This window comes from Glycine max, chromosome 8 (genome assembly GCF_000004515.6).
Source record: "Glycine max cultivar Williams 82 chromosome 8, Glycine_max_v4.0, whole genome shotgun sequence".
NCBI lineage: Eukaryota > Viridiplantae > Streptophyta > Magnoliopsida > Fabales > Fabaceae > Glycine > Glycine max.
The window spans coordinates 14,492,046-14,507,892 of NC_038244.2; the positions used below are offsets into that span (position 1 = coordinate 14,492,046).

The 15,847-nt window shown below is 32.3% G+C and overlaps 2 protein-coding genes and 1 pseudogene across 2 annotated transcripts; 2 read left to right on the forward strand and 1 right to left on the reverse strand.

Annotated features, from left to right (window-relative positions):
- Positions 1 to 1,703: 1,703 nt before the first annotated feature.
- On the forward strand, positions 1,704 to 3,057 carry LOC100783056 (cationic peroxidase 2-like; annotated as a pseudogene).
- A 2,238-nt stretch (positions 3,058 to 5,295) lies between these two features.
- Positions 5,296 to 9,646, forward strand: LOC100790839 ((3R)-hydroxymyristoyl-[acyl-carrier-protein] dehydratase-like). Its single transcript, NM_001253001.2, has 4 exons — positions 5,296 to 5,721; positions 5,824 to 5,884; positions 5,964 to 6,108; positions 9,134 to 9,646. The coding sequence occupies exons 1-4, from the start codon at positions 5,517 to 5,519 to the stop codon at positions 9,383 to 9,385; spliced, it is 663 nt and encodes a 220-aa protein (NP_001239930.1). The 5' UTR covers positions 5,296 to 5,516; the 3' UTR covers positions 9,386 to 9,646.
- Positions 9,647 to 9,672: 26 nt separating this feature from the next.
- Positions 9,673 to 11,632, reverse strand: LOC100500118 (light harvesting complex photosystem II subunit 6). The gene is made up of 2 exons (NM_001354776.1): positions 11,225 to 11,632; positions 9,673 to 10,504 (listed from the first exon to the last, which is right to left on the reverse strand). The coding sequence occupies exons 1-2, from the start codon at positions 11,458 to 11,460 to the stop codon at positions 9,955 to 9,957; spliced, it is 786 nt and encodes a 261-aa protein (NP_001341705.1). The 5' UTR covers positions 11,461 to 11,632; the 3' UTR covers positions 9,673 to 9,954.
- Positions 11,633 to 15,847: the final 4,215 nt, after the last annotated feature.

Consider the following 15,847-nt stretch of genomic DNA (forward strand, 5'->3'; position numbering starts at 1 on the left):
TTTGTAAATTTAAAATATTTACTAATGCTGTGGATCGGAGGATGTATAATATGAGTAGTGTATATTGCATCTGCATAATCGAGTTTTAATATTTTTGTAAACTACCGGGTTCAAATCCTAATCCGTAAAAATGTGGGGGATGAGAATTCAGATTAGCGAAAACTAATAAATATCAAGGATCGGAATTGCTGATAAAATCATGTTAAAACAAATTCACTGCATACGTTGAAACCTTAATATATTGATATCTAAATTAATGAAACATGTTTTTACTGCTTTTTAAATAATCACTTTTTTCAATAGTATTTACAAAAAAAAGTGTTTAATTAAAAAAAAACTTCAAAAGATACTAATTATTCGAACACATTGAGCGCCTTCATTTTATTTTTCTCATTTTAAAAGTCTTTTCCCTGCTAATCTTCAATATAGATATTTTGGCTTTTATTAAGATGGAAGTTATCTGTTGGCTGTAACCATTGATGTTATATTATATTCGATGAGCCAATTCCACTAACGATAGCAGATTCTGTCATTGAATTTGTCTACAATATAAATTGAAAGCTAGCTGTAATATGTGTGATGTCGATATTAAAGCTACAGAATTACACAACTTGTCCATAGTTTTCTTTGGCGGTTTTCTCAAACAACATTTGCATTAATTACAATTTTTTTTTTTTATCTGTAGGAAAGCATTAATTATAACTAATAGTATTATAGAATGAGAAATTTCCATATTGACCCATCTAAAATATAACGAGTTTGATATTTTCATCGTGGGGCAATAAATACAAGTTGTTGATATGATAATTACCTGATTGATGAGAATAAGCACGAAACGGAAATAATAGATGAAAAACGACAACTGCTTAGAAGTTTCAATCTTAGGCAATGTCATATGTGTATATGGGAATGCAATACTAATTATATTATTTTATGTTATTTTTATAAATATATTGAACTTATTATATATCATTTATCATGACTCATTATAAGATAATTACTTATAACATAAACTATTATCTATTATTTAATTCAAAAAAATATTTTCCTTTTTAATATTACACGCAATTTGTTAATTATCATTGTTATATAACTCATATGATTTTGCTTGTATGACTTGTATTCAATCATATGATTTTGCTTGTATGACTTGTATTCAATCATATGATTTACATTGCATGCTTGTATCCAATTATTAATAAAACATTTAAATATTAAAAATTGATTTTAAAGAATATAAATTTATTTAATTTAATCCTACTTTAAAAAAAATTAATTTATTGAAAAAATATTTTAAATAATGTGAGTAAAATTATCAATTTTTATAATGCAAAATTTTAAAATTTTGTCCTTTACTTTCAATCACATTTCACCACAAATTTAGGCAAATTACATGTTTAAATGCTTTTAATAGTTTGGGAACTCATTCCTTAAAAATAATTTTTTTATTGATAGGAATAAAAAATTATACAAAAAATTTATAACAGTTAGACTTCTTGTTTAAAAAATAGTTTGGAAACTCATATCTAGTCAATGAAATAAACCCCATTTCTTAGTGTAACTATATTATCAGTTATAAGTAAAGAAATTTTGGGCAGGCCCATAGAAATTCTAAAGGTTGCAAACAAATTATTTTATTATATTATATATATTTTTCTTCTTTTCTTTATCTCTTTGAGTCTACTAGAGTTTATCGTGGACAAATTATGTTCAGCAAAGGATTGAGCTTTCCCCCCATAAGGCTTCCACTTTTTGGAAGTGGTGTGCAGTGGTGTGGCGGTCACCAAAATGGGAAACTTTGACTAAATGCATTCTCAAGCCGTATCATTTGTATTTGCACTGCATCACAGTCACAATAGACCGTGCTCGGCACAAGACAAAACCCGTGAACCCAGTTTCATACACCCTTAGCCATATCATTTCAATTCACTTGCATTATTGCATTTTCCAAAAGTTGACTTTTGTTTTGTTTTGTTGAGATATCGAAAAGTTTACTAAACCCCACTTATATAAGTTATAAATACCTATTCCTCATCACATTATTCCAGACACTGTCCTACTGAATAACTAAACAAATATTATTCATTTGCAACTTTAATTTAATTTCCTAACGAAAATGGAGGGACGTAGTTCACTGGTGTTTATTTTACTTGCTTTGGCCATTGTGAACACAGTACATGGGACGCGTGTAGGGTTCTATTCGAGTGCATGCCCACGCGCAGAGTTCATTGTTAGGTCCACAGTTCAATCCCACGTTAGGTCTCTGATCCTACCATGGCTGCCGGGTTGCTTCGTATTCACTTCGATGATTGCTTTGTGCAAGGTTGCGACGCTTCTGTTCTCATTGCCGGTGATGCCACTGAGAGAACAGCATTTGCAAACCTTGGTTTGAGAGGATACGAGGTTATTGATGATGCAAAGACACAGCTCGAGGCTGCGTGCCCCGGTGTTGTGTCATGTGCTGATATTCTTGCTCTTGCAGCTCGTGATTCCGTTTCTCTGGTAGTACATAACTCCAAACTATCAAATATCAATGTTTGAATTTATTATCTATTAACTCTGCCCGCAAAACAGTGGCGGTTCAAATCGGGTGGTCAAAACAGATTTGACATATCTTACTTGGCTAATTTGAGGATTGGCCATGGAATTCTGCAGTCTGATCAAGCGCTTTGGAATGATCCTTCCACAAAGTCATTTGTACAAAGGTACCTGCAGGACGGCTTCAAAGGTTTGCTTTTCAACGTGGAATTTGCAAAGTCTATGTTCTGCCATCAACTAGCTATAGTGCATGTTAAAATAAATTTGTACATGGCTTAGAAAAGTGGTTTTATTTGTTTTTGTTGAAGTGTATGATATGCATTTGTAGCTAGTCTGGTTTTTCTTTTTCTTCCTTTTTGCTGGTGAGACTAAATGTTTCCCAAGTATAAAAGTTTACAGAAAATGTTATAGAATAAATAGTATCCTTTTTTTTCTTAAATGTATCTGTGGCCTTCTTATTTTAAACTTTGTGTAACTTTACATAGTCCTCATATTTTTAATTGAGCAATTATATTCTTTGAATTTGATCAAATATTGTTAAATTAAAATTGAATATCTTTTGTTAATTAGTGAAACATCTAAATTATAATAAATTTGATATTAACTATCTCTTACTTAATTATATTGATAAGTGACACAAGAAAAAAAAACATTTCTTTCTCCACGAAACTATTCTGATAATTATGGGCGGACAAATATTCAAAAAATTCTCACTCCATATAATTTTAAACTACTCTCATTTTATTTTTATCTATGCACTAAATCTTCATTATTGTCCATTTCTTTCAATCTACCCTTGTTAATCTCTATATCTAAATTGAATTTAAATAGATTTTTTAAAAGAAAATTTAATAGTTAACTTTATATCATAATTTGTTTTTTACAGGATATATAATAAATTTTTTTATTCATTATAGATCTAAAATATATTTTATATATTCAAAGACATTTGTTTATTATGAAATTTAATTATATATAAATAAATATTTATAATATAGAATTTCAATCTAAAATACCAATATTTTATTGAATTTTTTTTTTCTGTCCTCTGATTTCTCTTAATATTTGTATAAAGAAGGAAAAAGTGAGGATAAAGATACTCCAATTCTGTCCATTTTCTTTTTAAATATTTTCAAATTTTTTCTCTTCGATACCCTTCCATTTAAACACTATCTAAACCCTGATTACTGACATATATTATAGGTTATTATAATTATAAAGTTTTTTTTAAAAGAATCGCGGGAGGCATATACATATTAGATATCATGAATTCCATAATATTTAACTTGGTTCAACCCGCAAGAAAAGAGGGTTTAAATCAAGCCTCAGCTATATACTTGGGTTAATAGTTTTTTTCCCTGGTAATCTTCTACAGATATTTGGGCTAATTCATTTACTGAGCTGTAAGCTAGCTAGCTATTGGTTGTAATCATTGGTGTTATATTTTCGATACATTGTTTAATTAGAAAATTGACAAGTGACAACTACAGTATATATAGCAGCTTCTTCCGTTGAATTTGTCCACAATAAAATGAAAGCTAGCTGTGTAATATTTACATGTATGATGTGGAGAAGCTAAGAATCAATATCAATACACAACTTGTCCGTAGTTATTTTTTTGGAAGCTTTCTCAATCAACAATATTTTTTTTAATTATAACTTATATTATAGAACGAGATATTTCCAATTGGACCGCCTAATTAAATATGATGAGTTTGATCCTTTCATTGTTAGACAATGTCCCTTATCAGCAGGTTGGTGAGAATAAGTACGAAGCCTAAATTATGGATGAAAATAGACAATTGCTTAGAGGTTCAATCTAAGACAATAATGTCATGTGTGTGTGCCATGCCATATGGGAATGCAATACTAATTATTCATTCGCTGATAGGTGATTTTCAAAAGGGAGACAACATGATGTTGACTTTTGTAACAAACATATCAAGGCTAAAATCTTTTCGTTGTATTTATTCATGGATTTTTTTTAGAATGAACAATATGTGTATTCATAGTCATTTTATCCAAATTAGTATGCATAATAATTTTTTAATTTTTTTTATAAATTTGATTCATAAATCAAATAAGTTGAACTTAAGTTAAAAGTTGAACTCATTAAATAAATGAGTCAAATTTAAGCAATATATAGTTTGATTTGATTGATTCGTTCGATTTATATTTATCTATCTATATATTAAATATTTTATATTATTAAATTTGTATAATTATTTTTATTTATTTTTATTTTTGCATAAAATAAATAAATAAAATATGTAAAATTATTATAATTTTTAATTGAGTCAAGTTAATGAATTGAACCGAGTTGTTATGAGCTTGAATTGTGTCGAGTTTGAGTTAAACATAAATGTTCACATCAAACTCGAGTTGAGCTTCTGAGATAAGCCAATTATTATTGAGTTGAGTTGAGCTGAACCGAGCTTGACTTATTTTCAACCCTAATTATAGGGGTGAGAACAATATTCAAAGGGTGGGGATATAAATAAGGGTAATATTGTCATTTCAGAAATTATAAAAAAAATGGGGTATGAACTTGGAGAAAAAAGGGGTTGAGAATAACATAGGGACAAAGAAAGGCGTAACATATTGAGTGGTGGGCCTAGAACAGATCCAATAGAGATTGGGTTAAGAAGATGGTGGACTGGACTGGACCAATTGCAATAGTAACTAACTAACATTGACAGGCACAGTGAGTGTGTTGTACCTTTTATGGTCCAACAATGGAACAGACAACAACATGGGAGGCTCCGCCCTAACTGAAACTCAAAAGGTAGCATAAGCGTTAGCATTGCTTTCCAACTTGCACTTTTGCAGCCTTTATTAACTTCAACTTCATTGTTTCTGTCGCCTTCCTTCGCTTTGCTTTTAACGTTAACTTGCAATTGCATAAACTTTCGATAACTACGTGCTCACGCTTCAATTCCAAGCTGTGGTGTGGTTTTTCACTTCACGCTTCAAACCCAATGGCAGCCTCAGCTCTCTCCAACAGATTGGTTTCACCCATTTCTCTTCCATCCAAACCCAAACCCAAAGCCATTTCCTTGCAACCCAAATTTTCACTTGTCAAATTCCCCAACACCAGATTCCATCCCTTGTCGAGGAAAACGACGTCGCTCACCACGTTTTGTTCCTCCGATGCTCCTCAGCATGACACCCCAATTGAATTAAGTATGAATTTCATTTTTGTTTCTCCCTTTTTGGTTCCAATTTCTTTCTTCTTCTTCTTCTTTTTTTTTTTTTTTTTGTGAAGCAATAGCGCGCATTTTGCAGGGTATCCAGCATTCCCAACCGTCATGGACATCAACCAGATTCGTGACATTTTGCCTCACAGGTACTATCAACGTTTCTCATTTTCTAAATTGTTTTGTCAACATTGGTGAGATTCACATTCACCTTTCTTTTTTTGTCAGGTTTCCTTTTCTTCTGGTGGATAGAGTGATTGAATACAATCCTGGAGTTTCTGCAGTGGCTATAAAGAATGTGACAATAAATGACAACTTCTTTCCTGGACATTTTCCAGAAAGGCCCATCATGCCTGGTGTTCTAATGGTTGAGGTACTAAAATATGCACTATGCTCCTACCTTTGTTGTATCTCTTATTTATTTTGTCCTTGCCTTGTCTCTAAACATGTCATGATAAAATGGAATCAATTTGTTACAATGTCTATACTTGAATTTAATTGTGACTCGTTTGAAACTATAAGAAGGAACAACCTCTTCTAAACTTAACTTTGCATCTGCAAAAGGATGTATCCATTTGTTTGAACTATGAAGTGTAGTGGTTGCAATTATCCTAGAGTCTTTGTGTTTGTGAAATTTTTTTATTTGCAGCTAGAGTGGAACTTCTTTAATATAAATTTTAAAAGATTCTAGTCATAATTGTATCAGGCAACTGAATAGATTACCTTTGTTCTTACTTCTTAGTAAACCTCTCTTAAATTGATATATGCTGGTGTGATTGCTTGCATTGACAATTTTCCACAATAAAAATGCACTGTCTGTTAAAGAGGTCTGACTGTATTAACAAGTGAGAAAACCTATGAATTTGACTAAGCATGACCAATAAAAATAATTAATGTAGATGCTTGTCAACATTGAATACATTCTTGCTTGCTGTATGAAGAAGTAAATCTGACTGTTTTCTTTTACAAAATGAATCAGTATTTTTATTGTAATCTCACTCTTTTCCGTGTATGTCTCCTTACTAGTGTACTCACGTATATAGTAGTGGATATGGTAAATGTAAAATTTTGCCTATATTTATCTATTTCCTTATTTTATATTTTGGATGGATTCTAAGGTAGACCACTATCATAGGTGGTCCATCATGCACCATTATTAAGAGTCGTTAGATTAATCTAAGGTATACAATCTTATTATATATCCTCCACATCAGAACGTTACCCTCCCGACTCTCCCTCCCTCTTTGCCGCCTCCAGCGAATCCTTCACTGCCTTTGACTGCCCTGTCACCACCCACTACTGCCACAAACATCAACATTACCAACCAACCCTCATCCACACTCCCATTGTCACCTCACACAATGAGCACTCCACTGCTTACAAGCAGGCCCTCCACCTTGGTGTTGTCCACAAATTCTTGAGCAATAAACAAAAACACACTATCAAAACAAATTAACAAGCACACGAGAGAACAAACAAACAAACAAGGGAAGGGGTGAAACAATTTTGAGTGCGTTCATCTGCTTCTTTCTGGAGTCAGGGAAGACAGTAATGTTTCTTGGCGAGAGTTTCAATGGAAGAAGCTGGAGCATGGGTGAGACCTAGGCTCAACACAATGTTGTCATTGGGTGAATACTTTCTTCGCCAAGGATGCCATCACGCACGTGCTGTTGATAGTGGTGTTGTCGTTCAGATGCTCGGGAAGAGGAGGGTTGCTGTTGTTGAAATGGAATTGGGTAGTACTTGTGGCCATAGATGGGCCTCATACCCTTCAACAACAACTCTTCAATGATGGCCCTCACCACCTATCGATTCTCTTTCTAGAACGACAACTCTCTTTGTTCTGAGCCTTTCAACAACAACAATGACAATGGCACATGCAAGCCAGTATCCTCGGAGTCCTCAAAGAAAAAGAAGGGTTGGCCCAGAAAGTACTTGCCCGATGGCAACATTGTGTTGGTCCTAGCCTTAGAATCTATCTAATATCTTGTCATAAATTAAAAATGCACTAAAAGAATGAATTAGTCTATTATAGGATAATAAAAAAGGGCTTGAATTAGAGGACAAATATTTTTAGTCACATGAATTGTGGATAGGCATTTATGTAAAAAAGTAACACATTCTCATATTCTTTACTTTGTTTGGACACTCATTTTAAGCATTGAAATTAATTTGGTTTTTGGCAGTCCTGCAAAAAGAGAGTGGCACTGTGGGTGAGACATTTTCAGGACTTTGAAAAAGTTTTTAGAAGTATGTTAACAAGCGACACCTTTGGGTTTGGTAATATTTTAACAAATTTAAGTTTTAGCTTGCTAGAACTAAAAAATAAATATTAGTATATTTTTTAGAAGGAGTATTTTTTCAAAACAACCTCTGGGAGTATTTGATAAGCACCCAAGCACTTGGGAAACTCACCCTTAAAAGCTAGTTGTTAAGGGGAGAGAATCAATTACTTAAATACTCCACCTAGTATCCCATTCCCATATCAGTATTTTAACAATGTTATGGTATAGCTTGCTAAGACATTCCTTCTAAAAAACGAGAGTGTATTAACAAATCCTATGTGTGTGTATTGGAAATATACAAGGTTGTTGGTCTTGGCATCTTCTTGAGTTCCCTTACTTTTGCAGGTCTGTGTTTCATAAAATGAATGACATAAATTTTACTAATTAATTAATTTTCAAATTAAGTTTCTTGAAACCAATGTAAAATTTGAAGATCGAAATTTGAGATTGCCTAACTATACAAGGTTGTTGGTCTTGGCATCTACTTGTGACTGACTAACGTCGTGTTCATATATTTCACCCATGATTTTGGATATGATATTTATGTAGGTGACGTTCTTTCTTTCTGTGTCAATTTTCTTTAATGTCTCATTTATGACATCTGTGGTTCATACTCATAGGAAATAAAATTTAACTTTAGTTTGCATTCATTTTTCTGGATGGAGTGCATTATACTCAAATGACAGGTTGGCCCTTTGTGTCTACTGTCTAGTTTATATTTGTTTACCTTTTAGCATTTTAAATGAGATAAGAACTTCAGCAAGAGCCCAATATCGAGTCTCTGAAACTGGTTTTTGTATCTTCATATTGATTGGACCATCATACAATAACTTACGACTACTTGTTAGATGGTAAAATTTATTTATATTCAATGTATTATACTTCTTAGGCTCCAACTTCTGAAAGACTTTGAGATGATCAACTAGTCTTTGTGAGTTTCTAAATTCGCTGTAAGTTTTAGAATTGCATGCAAAAAAACGATGTAAAAATTCCATTTGATCAGGAACTATCTCAACCTGGAATGCATGAAAGTAGGGGCGGGATCTTGTATGATTTCTCTGTTGTAATAATCTGCTTTAAAAGCGGACATGAACAAGAGGTCTTTTGCTGCAGGCAATGGCACAAGTTGGTGGTTTGGTCATGTTGCAACCTGAAGTGGGAGGCTCTCGTGAAAACTTCTTCTTTGCTGGAATAGACAAAGTGCGGTTTCGTAAGCCTGTGATTGCTGGGGACACCTTAGTTATGAGAATGACACTTACTAAGCTGCAAAAGCGATTTGGAATAGCAAAGATGGAAGGGAAGGCATATGTTGGAGGCGAAGTTGTGTGTGAGGGTGAATTTTTGATGGCGATGGGGAGCGAATAAGTAGACATGCTCCTTCCAATTGGAAGAGTTTATTTTCTTACATCTTTAATTAAATTATTCTGCTTTTTAATGCAGAACATTGTGAACATTTAATTTAATGTATGCATTTTCAATGAAATTTATCTGAACATTCTGTTCTATTTCTTTATGGCTTTGCTTTGGCTATTTAGTGCGAAATTATCTTTGATGGATGAACACTTTGGCTTTTGACCTTGTGTTGTTGTATTCCCATTTGTTTTCAAAGTATTTTGTTTATGGCAATCCAATCCATGTATACATTTTTTTTTACCCTATTGCCTATGACTGAGATACTTAAAACTCCACGAATTGGCACACAGATAATAATATTTTTCAAGTCTACCATATGACTTCAACTACTCCTGGTTTGGGAAAGAAAAGTAAAAATGCAAGTATTTATACGATGGCTACATTAGAGTACAGACATAAAGTGAATGCATCCAATAATAGAGCATAGAATTTGAATTTGTCATGAAGTAACACAAACGGGACAAAGGTTGATTTGCAACTGTCTAGCCTCTCAATTCAATTATCTACATGAAATGTTTAGTTTACAAGCCGAGAGCACCAAGGGGGGTCTTCCCTTGACCAGCCTCAAAGTAGAAAATCAGCATGGCCAACATAGCAATCCTGGCATGCTTTATCTCAGCCAATTTCAATCTTTCGAGCTTCTCGGTATCCGGAATGTAAACTCCATCCTTGATAGTGCCGGCCAAGCTCAAAGGGTCAAAGAATTTGCCTCCTGGGTAGCCTTGCTCACCAGTGGCATTGGCAAAGTTCTCAGATGTTCTTGACCATGGAGTGGCCCATTCCACTGACTGTGAGTCTGGGTTGAAGAAGTCCACCCATCTCTTGCTTTCAACCCACCCCATGAGAATCAACTGGGTTCCCAGAAGAGTACCAAAGGAGAAAGGAGCAATTGCATTTGGGTCAGCTCCAGCTTCAAACCATGGAACTCCACTCCATGCCTGGCCCACAAAGATTCCTAGAACTGCAGCCATTGCCCATCTCCCATGAATCAGCTCAGCTTCTCTGTACCATTTGAGGAATGCTGGGTCCTTCCCAAGGCCTAGTGGGTCAAAGCCATAGTCACCTGGTAGCCTGCAATTCAGAAACATAATAAATCAAATTCTGAAGAGAAATGTGGTGGGCGGGTTCGAATATCTCCCACTAATATTCTAACGAAAAATAACAACTAATATTTGCCTGCAGAGAAACTTAGATGGAAAAGTGAAGAGGGGAGAAAATTAGGAAAATTGTTTAGTTTTCAAAATATACAAAATACACCAATTTCATGCCTCAATTCACCACAATCAACATCACTTCAAATGATTCACACCCTAAAGTTGGGACCACATTCAACACCATTTCAGATGACTCACCCTTAAGCTAAAGACCACAAAACAGAAGAAGAGAATGCCAAAACATCTCTCAACCGTTTCTATTCTAAAACACTTAGTTCAGAAACAATCTTCAGAGGATGAAAAACTGATTGCTGAATAGGCATGGAGAGTAATGCTAGGGACACTCTACACTCTCCCTCAAAGATTATCTCTATGATTTGTTAGAATTTATTGAAAATTATTAATTTTGATAGGTTTTGCTTCTCATTTAATATAAATGAGAAGAAGAATCATTAAATGAGAAACAAAATCTACCAAAAATGATAATTTTCAATAAATTCTAACTAATCATAGAGAGAGTTTTTGGAAAGAAAATGTCGGAGAGTGTCCCTAGCTAGCGTTCCTCTTGGCATGAAATTATTATAGAAAACACATTTTGAAACCAAAGAGTGGGAAGGAGGAATAAGGGTGGACTCACGATCCATCAAGCCATTCTGGGTCGACGAGGTTGCCACCACCTCTGACACCAGGGAGCCATGACTTCTTTGGTGCAGCAGCAGCTACCACAATGAGTCTTCTAGGACTAACAGTAACAGCAGCAGCACCAACTTTGCCTCCAATAGCAGTGGCCAGAAGGGTTTGGCTCCTGTTTCCTCCACTCAAGAAGGAAGATCCCAACCCATTTAACACAGCACCAGATGTTGCAGCTGCCATCTCTCTCTATACAGTTCTCTGGAGAGACAAGACAGTGAGAAAAATATTAGAGACTGATTTTGAGGTTCAATTCGCAAATGCAGCACTTGGAGAGATTTTATGTGTGAGTGGCTGTGAAGTGGGAGATAATCTAAGAGGCTCTGATAGAAGGCCAAGTAGGACAATGAAATCTGTAGAAGAAATCTTAAGCTATCGTGGATAGATTTCGGACCAATAGAAACTAGATGTCCATCCTCATCCCATGTTGCTTCCTGCCACGTGGAAAACTCAACCACCTATTCCACCCCACTTACTTACGTTGTTCTTTGATTTTGATTCTATCTTTTCCTGTTGTCCATGTTTAGGAAGATAATTTGCAAAAGGAGAAGCACTTCCCAACAAAACCATTTTAATTAATGAAGCTAGACTAGATGTGGATGAGCATAGACGCGCTTCTTCACCTCACAAAATAGATGGTATCAAAGTTCACGGGCAATATCAAACGTTAGCAAAGAAATGAATATGATTTTGTTTGAATAAGATATTGATGAGAGTACTTACTAATTTTATTAATTGTTAATACTTGTCTAGAGTTTAATTAAATATTTTTAGTAGGATTTTTTTAATCATATTTTTTTATTTATAAAACTCAAATTCAAAATTTAACTTAAAAAAATCGAAATCAACAATTTATTAGTAATATAATTCATAAGACAAGAAAAAATTTAAAAATTTAGAATATAAGGAGTGAGAATAGAGAGAAATTTTAACAACCAAACATTTTTTTTTATTAAATGAGTTATTACAAGGAAGATGAATGATACATACTAAACTCCTTTTAACACATTTTCTATTATTATTAGGTATATTATTACAAGTTACAAAATCTTTAGTGTATTTATTAAAATTTTATATTTTTTTTAATAAATTTCAGTTAATAACAAAAAAAAATATTTAAAAGAGAGTGTTAAATAATACTAGATTTGTTAGTGTTTCTCTTGGAAGGAATATCAACTAGATTTATACTCAGTTCATGATAAGAGGAAATATATCTACTTTTTTTTTTCTTCTAAATAACACCCAGCTAAACCAAACGCTCACAATGATCTGTTCCTCTCACCCTCACAAGTCAATGACACAACCCCTAGCATCCTCTCTCATTCACAACAAACAATCACACGCTAATTATTCACTCTTCCATTCTCTCAAATTTTTACCCACTTAGAAACAATGAATCAACTCCCCTTTGAGCCACCATGAGCAGTTAAAAAGAGGTGGAGGCCTGGCCAGTTTCTTTCCCTTTTGATAGTAAAAACGATTTTATCATATTATATATCTTTCTTACTCTACTTTTCGTTTACATCCATTATTTCTATTTATTTAACTCTTATTTCTTTTCTCACTATTTCAGCTCAATTTTACGTAGTAATAAAATCTAGATTTAATTAATTTTTTTCTTCTAATTTATTCTTAAATTCAATTTGATCATTTCATTATCTGAAGGTTTTATGAAGTCCTCTGTTTTTTTTAAAAAAAAGTTATTTAATTAGGTCTTTTATTTTTAAAGGTTTAATTGATTTCCTTTTTTTTTTACAAAAAATGAGTTCAATTTGGTTCAATTTAAAATCAATTTTGGACTTTATTATATAAAAAAATTCAGAGTAGATGGAAGAAAATGGGATAAGTTGAATCCATTTTTTAAAAAAACCTAATTGAACCTTTAAATAATAAGAGGACTAAATTAAACTTAAAAAATAAATTAATGGATAAAAAAAGTAATTAAACCTAAAATATATTAAGAATGTTTTCTAATTTATGTATCGGTAGTATAATTTTTTTTATTAACCAATAAAATGTCAGTGAGGTATAAAAAGTAGTTATTATAAATGATAGAGAAATATTGAAAAACCACTATTTAAAACACATTTTTTATTGACTGAAATTTAATCACAAAATTGTGTGGTTATTATTTCTTATTTATTTAATAAATTTTAACTAATAAAAAAATACACTAACAAATACATATAACTAATAATAAAAAACACACAAACAAATATATTATTATTATTATTATTATTATTATTATTATCATTATTATTATTATTATTATTATTATTATTATTATTATTATTATTATTATTCAAACCGTAATCGTTTTTACTATCTTATTCATCTACATATTGATTTTTGAGGTATCAATCTAACGTGTCCAAACATAAAAAAGTGTTGGTGTAATATTTTTAAATTTAAAATTTAAAAAGGGAGATTAATGTAAAAAAAAAATAAAAAATGGTGTGATTATCTATAATTTAATAAGAGCTCATGAGTATTGTTATAATTTGAGAGAATATTCTTGTTTGCATTCTTTTATTATTATTATTATATAAAAAGAATACATTCTAATTAAACTGGTTATACTTTAATACATTAGCAAGCACGTGGTTGTTTTATCTTATAGTTAGTTGTTCTACTTCATAAATTTAAGGGAGGGATGGAATTGAGAACCTTTCTCTCATTTTCTTGTCTCCTAATCATCAAAATCATCTATGTATCCGGATAAAAACAAAGTAATGTAAAATGATTCATCATTTCTCTACGAGACCACCACGTACCTGTTAATTAGGTGTGTAAGAACTAGACCAAATACCAATAGTTGAAATGTTGTACGGGCCGTTTGCTCTCCCATGGTCATGAACCACATGGATTTAAGTAGAGTAATATAGCAGCAAATTTATAAATATACATTTACTTTTCTCTTTTGTCTCATTTCTATCATTTTTCTTGAGAAATTTAAAGAACATATTTGATTAGATGATTGACTAACATACTTCTCAACTAGTAATTAAACTTGAAAAATAAACTTGCATCAATGTGATCCAGATTTCAGTCACAAAGATAAAGATGTTAGAGAAAAACAGTATGAATATATAGGCCTCTTGTTTTTAACACGAAAAGATTAAGTTATTAAAGTGAAATTTGTGACTTGGGATAATAAATTTAAGCACATGTAAGTTAATTAGTTCGTACTCATCTCTATAATTTTTTTATTGATAAATAACTAATTCTGAATCTAAATCCATTTAGTGGATGATTATTCTTCTCATCAATAGTGATTTTTTTAACAAATAACAACTAAATTCGTGTCTACTTTTCATCCTATGGTCTCCTTCCCTTGTCGTCCTGCTTCGTGGGGTCGCAAAATATAAAAGACCATTCTTTCATTTGAAAACAAAAAGGATTTTCTTAAATGTATAACTTTCTAGCTTTTAATTAACTTTGTCGTGGTTTGCCGCTTGCAATGGATTGGAAGTTCAACATATAAATGATTGGATGCCCCCGTTGGGTTCATTGCCTTTGATCGTGCGTGTTTGAGGTGACGGTATAGTGGATCATAATCATGGTCAAAACTACGGTGATGCTTCTGATTCTTTGGTATTTCATCTATCATGATTTTGAACTTCCACCGTGTACCCTACATGCTCTAAATAAAATGAACCATTTGACTCTGCCGGCGGACTATATAACAAACACATCAGTTGTATCAATCAAAACTCAAAAAGTGTAGCCATATGCCATTTAGAGTTTATTTATTGCTTCTTTTTCCTTTTCTTGTTTAAAGAGAGGACAAGGGTGATAAAATAATGGGTTAATTGGTTTCGTTCTGTTATTGACCCGCAAACAAATAGAATGAGATGCATTGACTTGCACACAAGAGAGGTCGCGGCTGCAAAGAAATTAAGTGGGTTAGGGACCCTAACGCACCTAAAAATTATGTTAAAATAGGTTAGTCTGACATATGAAACACGTTTTGTCACCGATTAATTTATCCGTTTTTTTATACTTAAGTATGTGACTTAAAAAGAATATTCATTAAATTTAGGTTGAAGATCATTTCTCCTTCCATTTGGAGTAGTTCATGATAATTATGGCCAAGATGTTCAATTAACTGTCAATATCAATATCATTGTGTGTGAAAGTTGTTAAAAATCGCTGCTAGCTAGAGAGATAAGGATGAGAACACACAAAAAAAGATAAGGTTATTTTTTTCCAAACATGGCGGGTTTTTTTTCTTAAAAAATATGATCTCTAATTCTCTGCAGGAAGAATACATAGGATGAGTTGGAATAAGCTTATCTTTTTTATTCCTGAATGGAATAAGCTTATCTTAATCTTTAGTGAAGTGAAATTTTGAATCAGTCATTTATTTGAATCTAAATGCAAATTGATTAACACATCCAATAAGGTCAAGTCTAAATTTGTTGAAATAATATATCAAATGATAATTTTATGCATAAATAAACTATAAAGTATAAATTAAAAAATATAAAGCTGAATTTGTGGTGTATTTTATAGTACATATTTTAAAAAATAATATTAATTATAAATATAATACTATGCTATGTAAAAT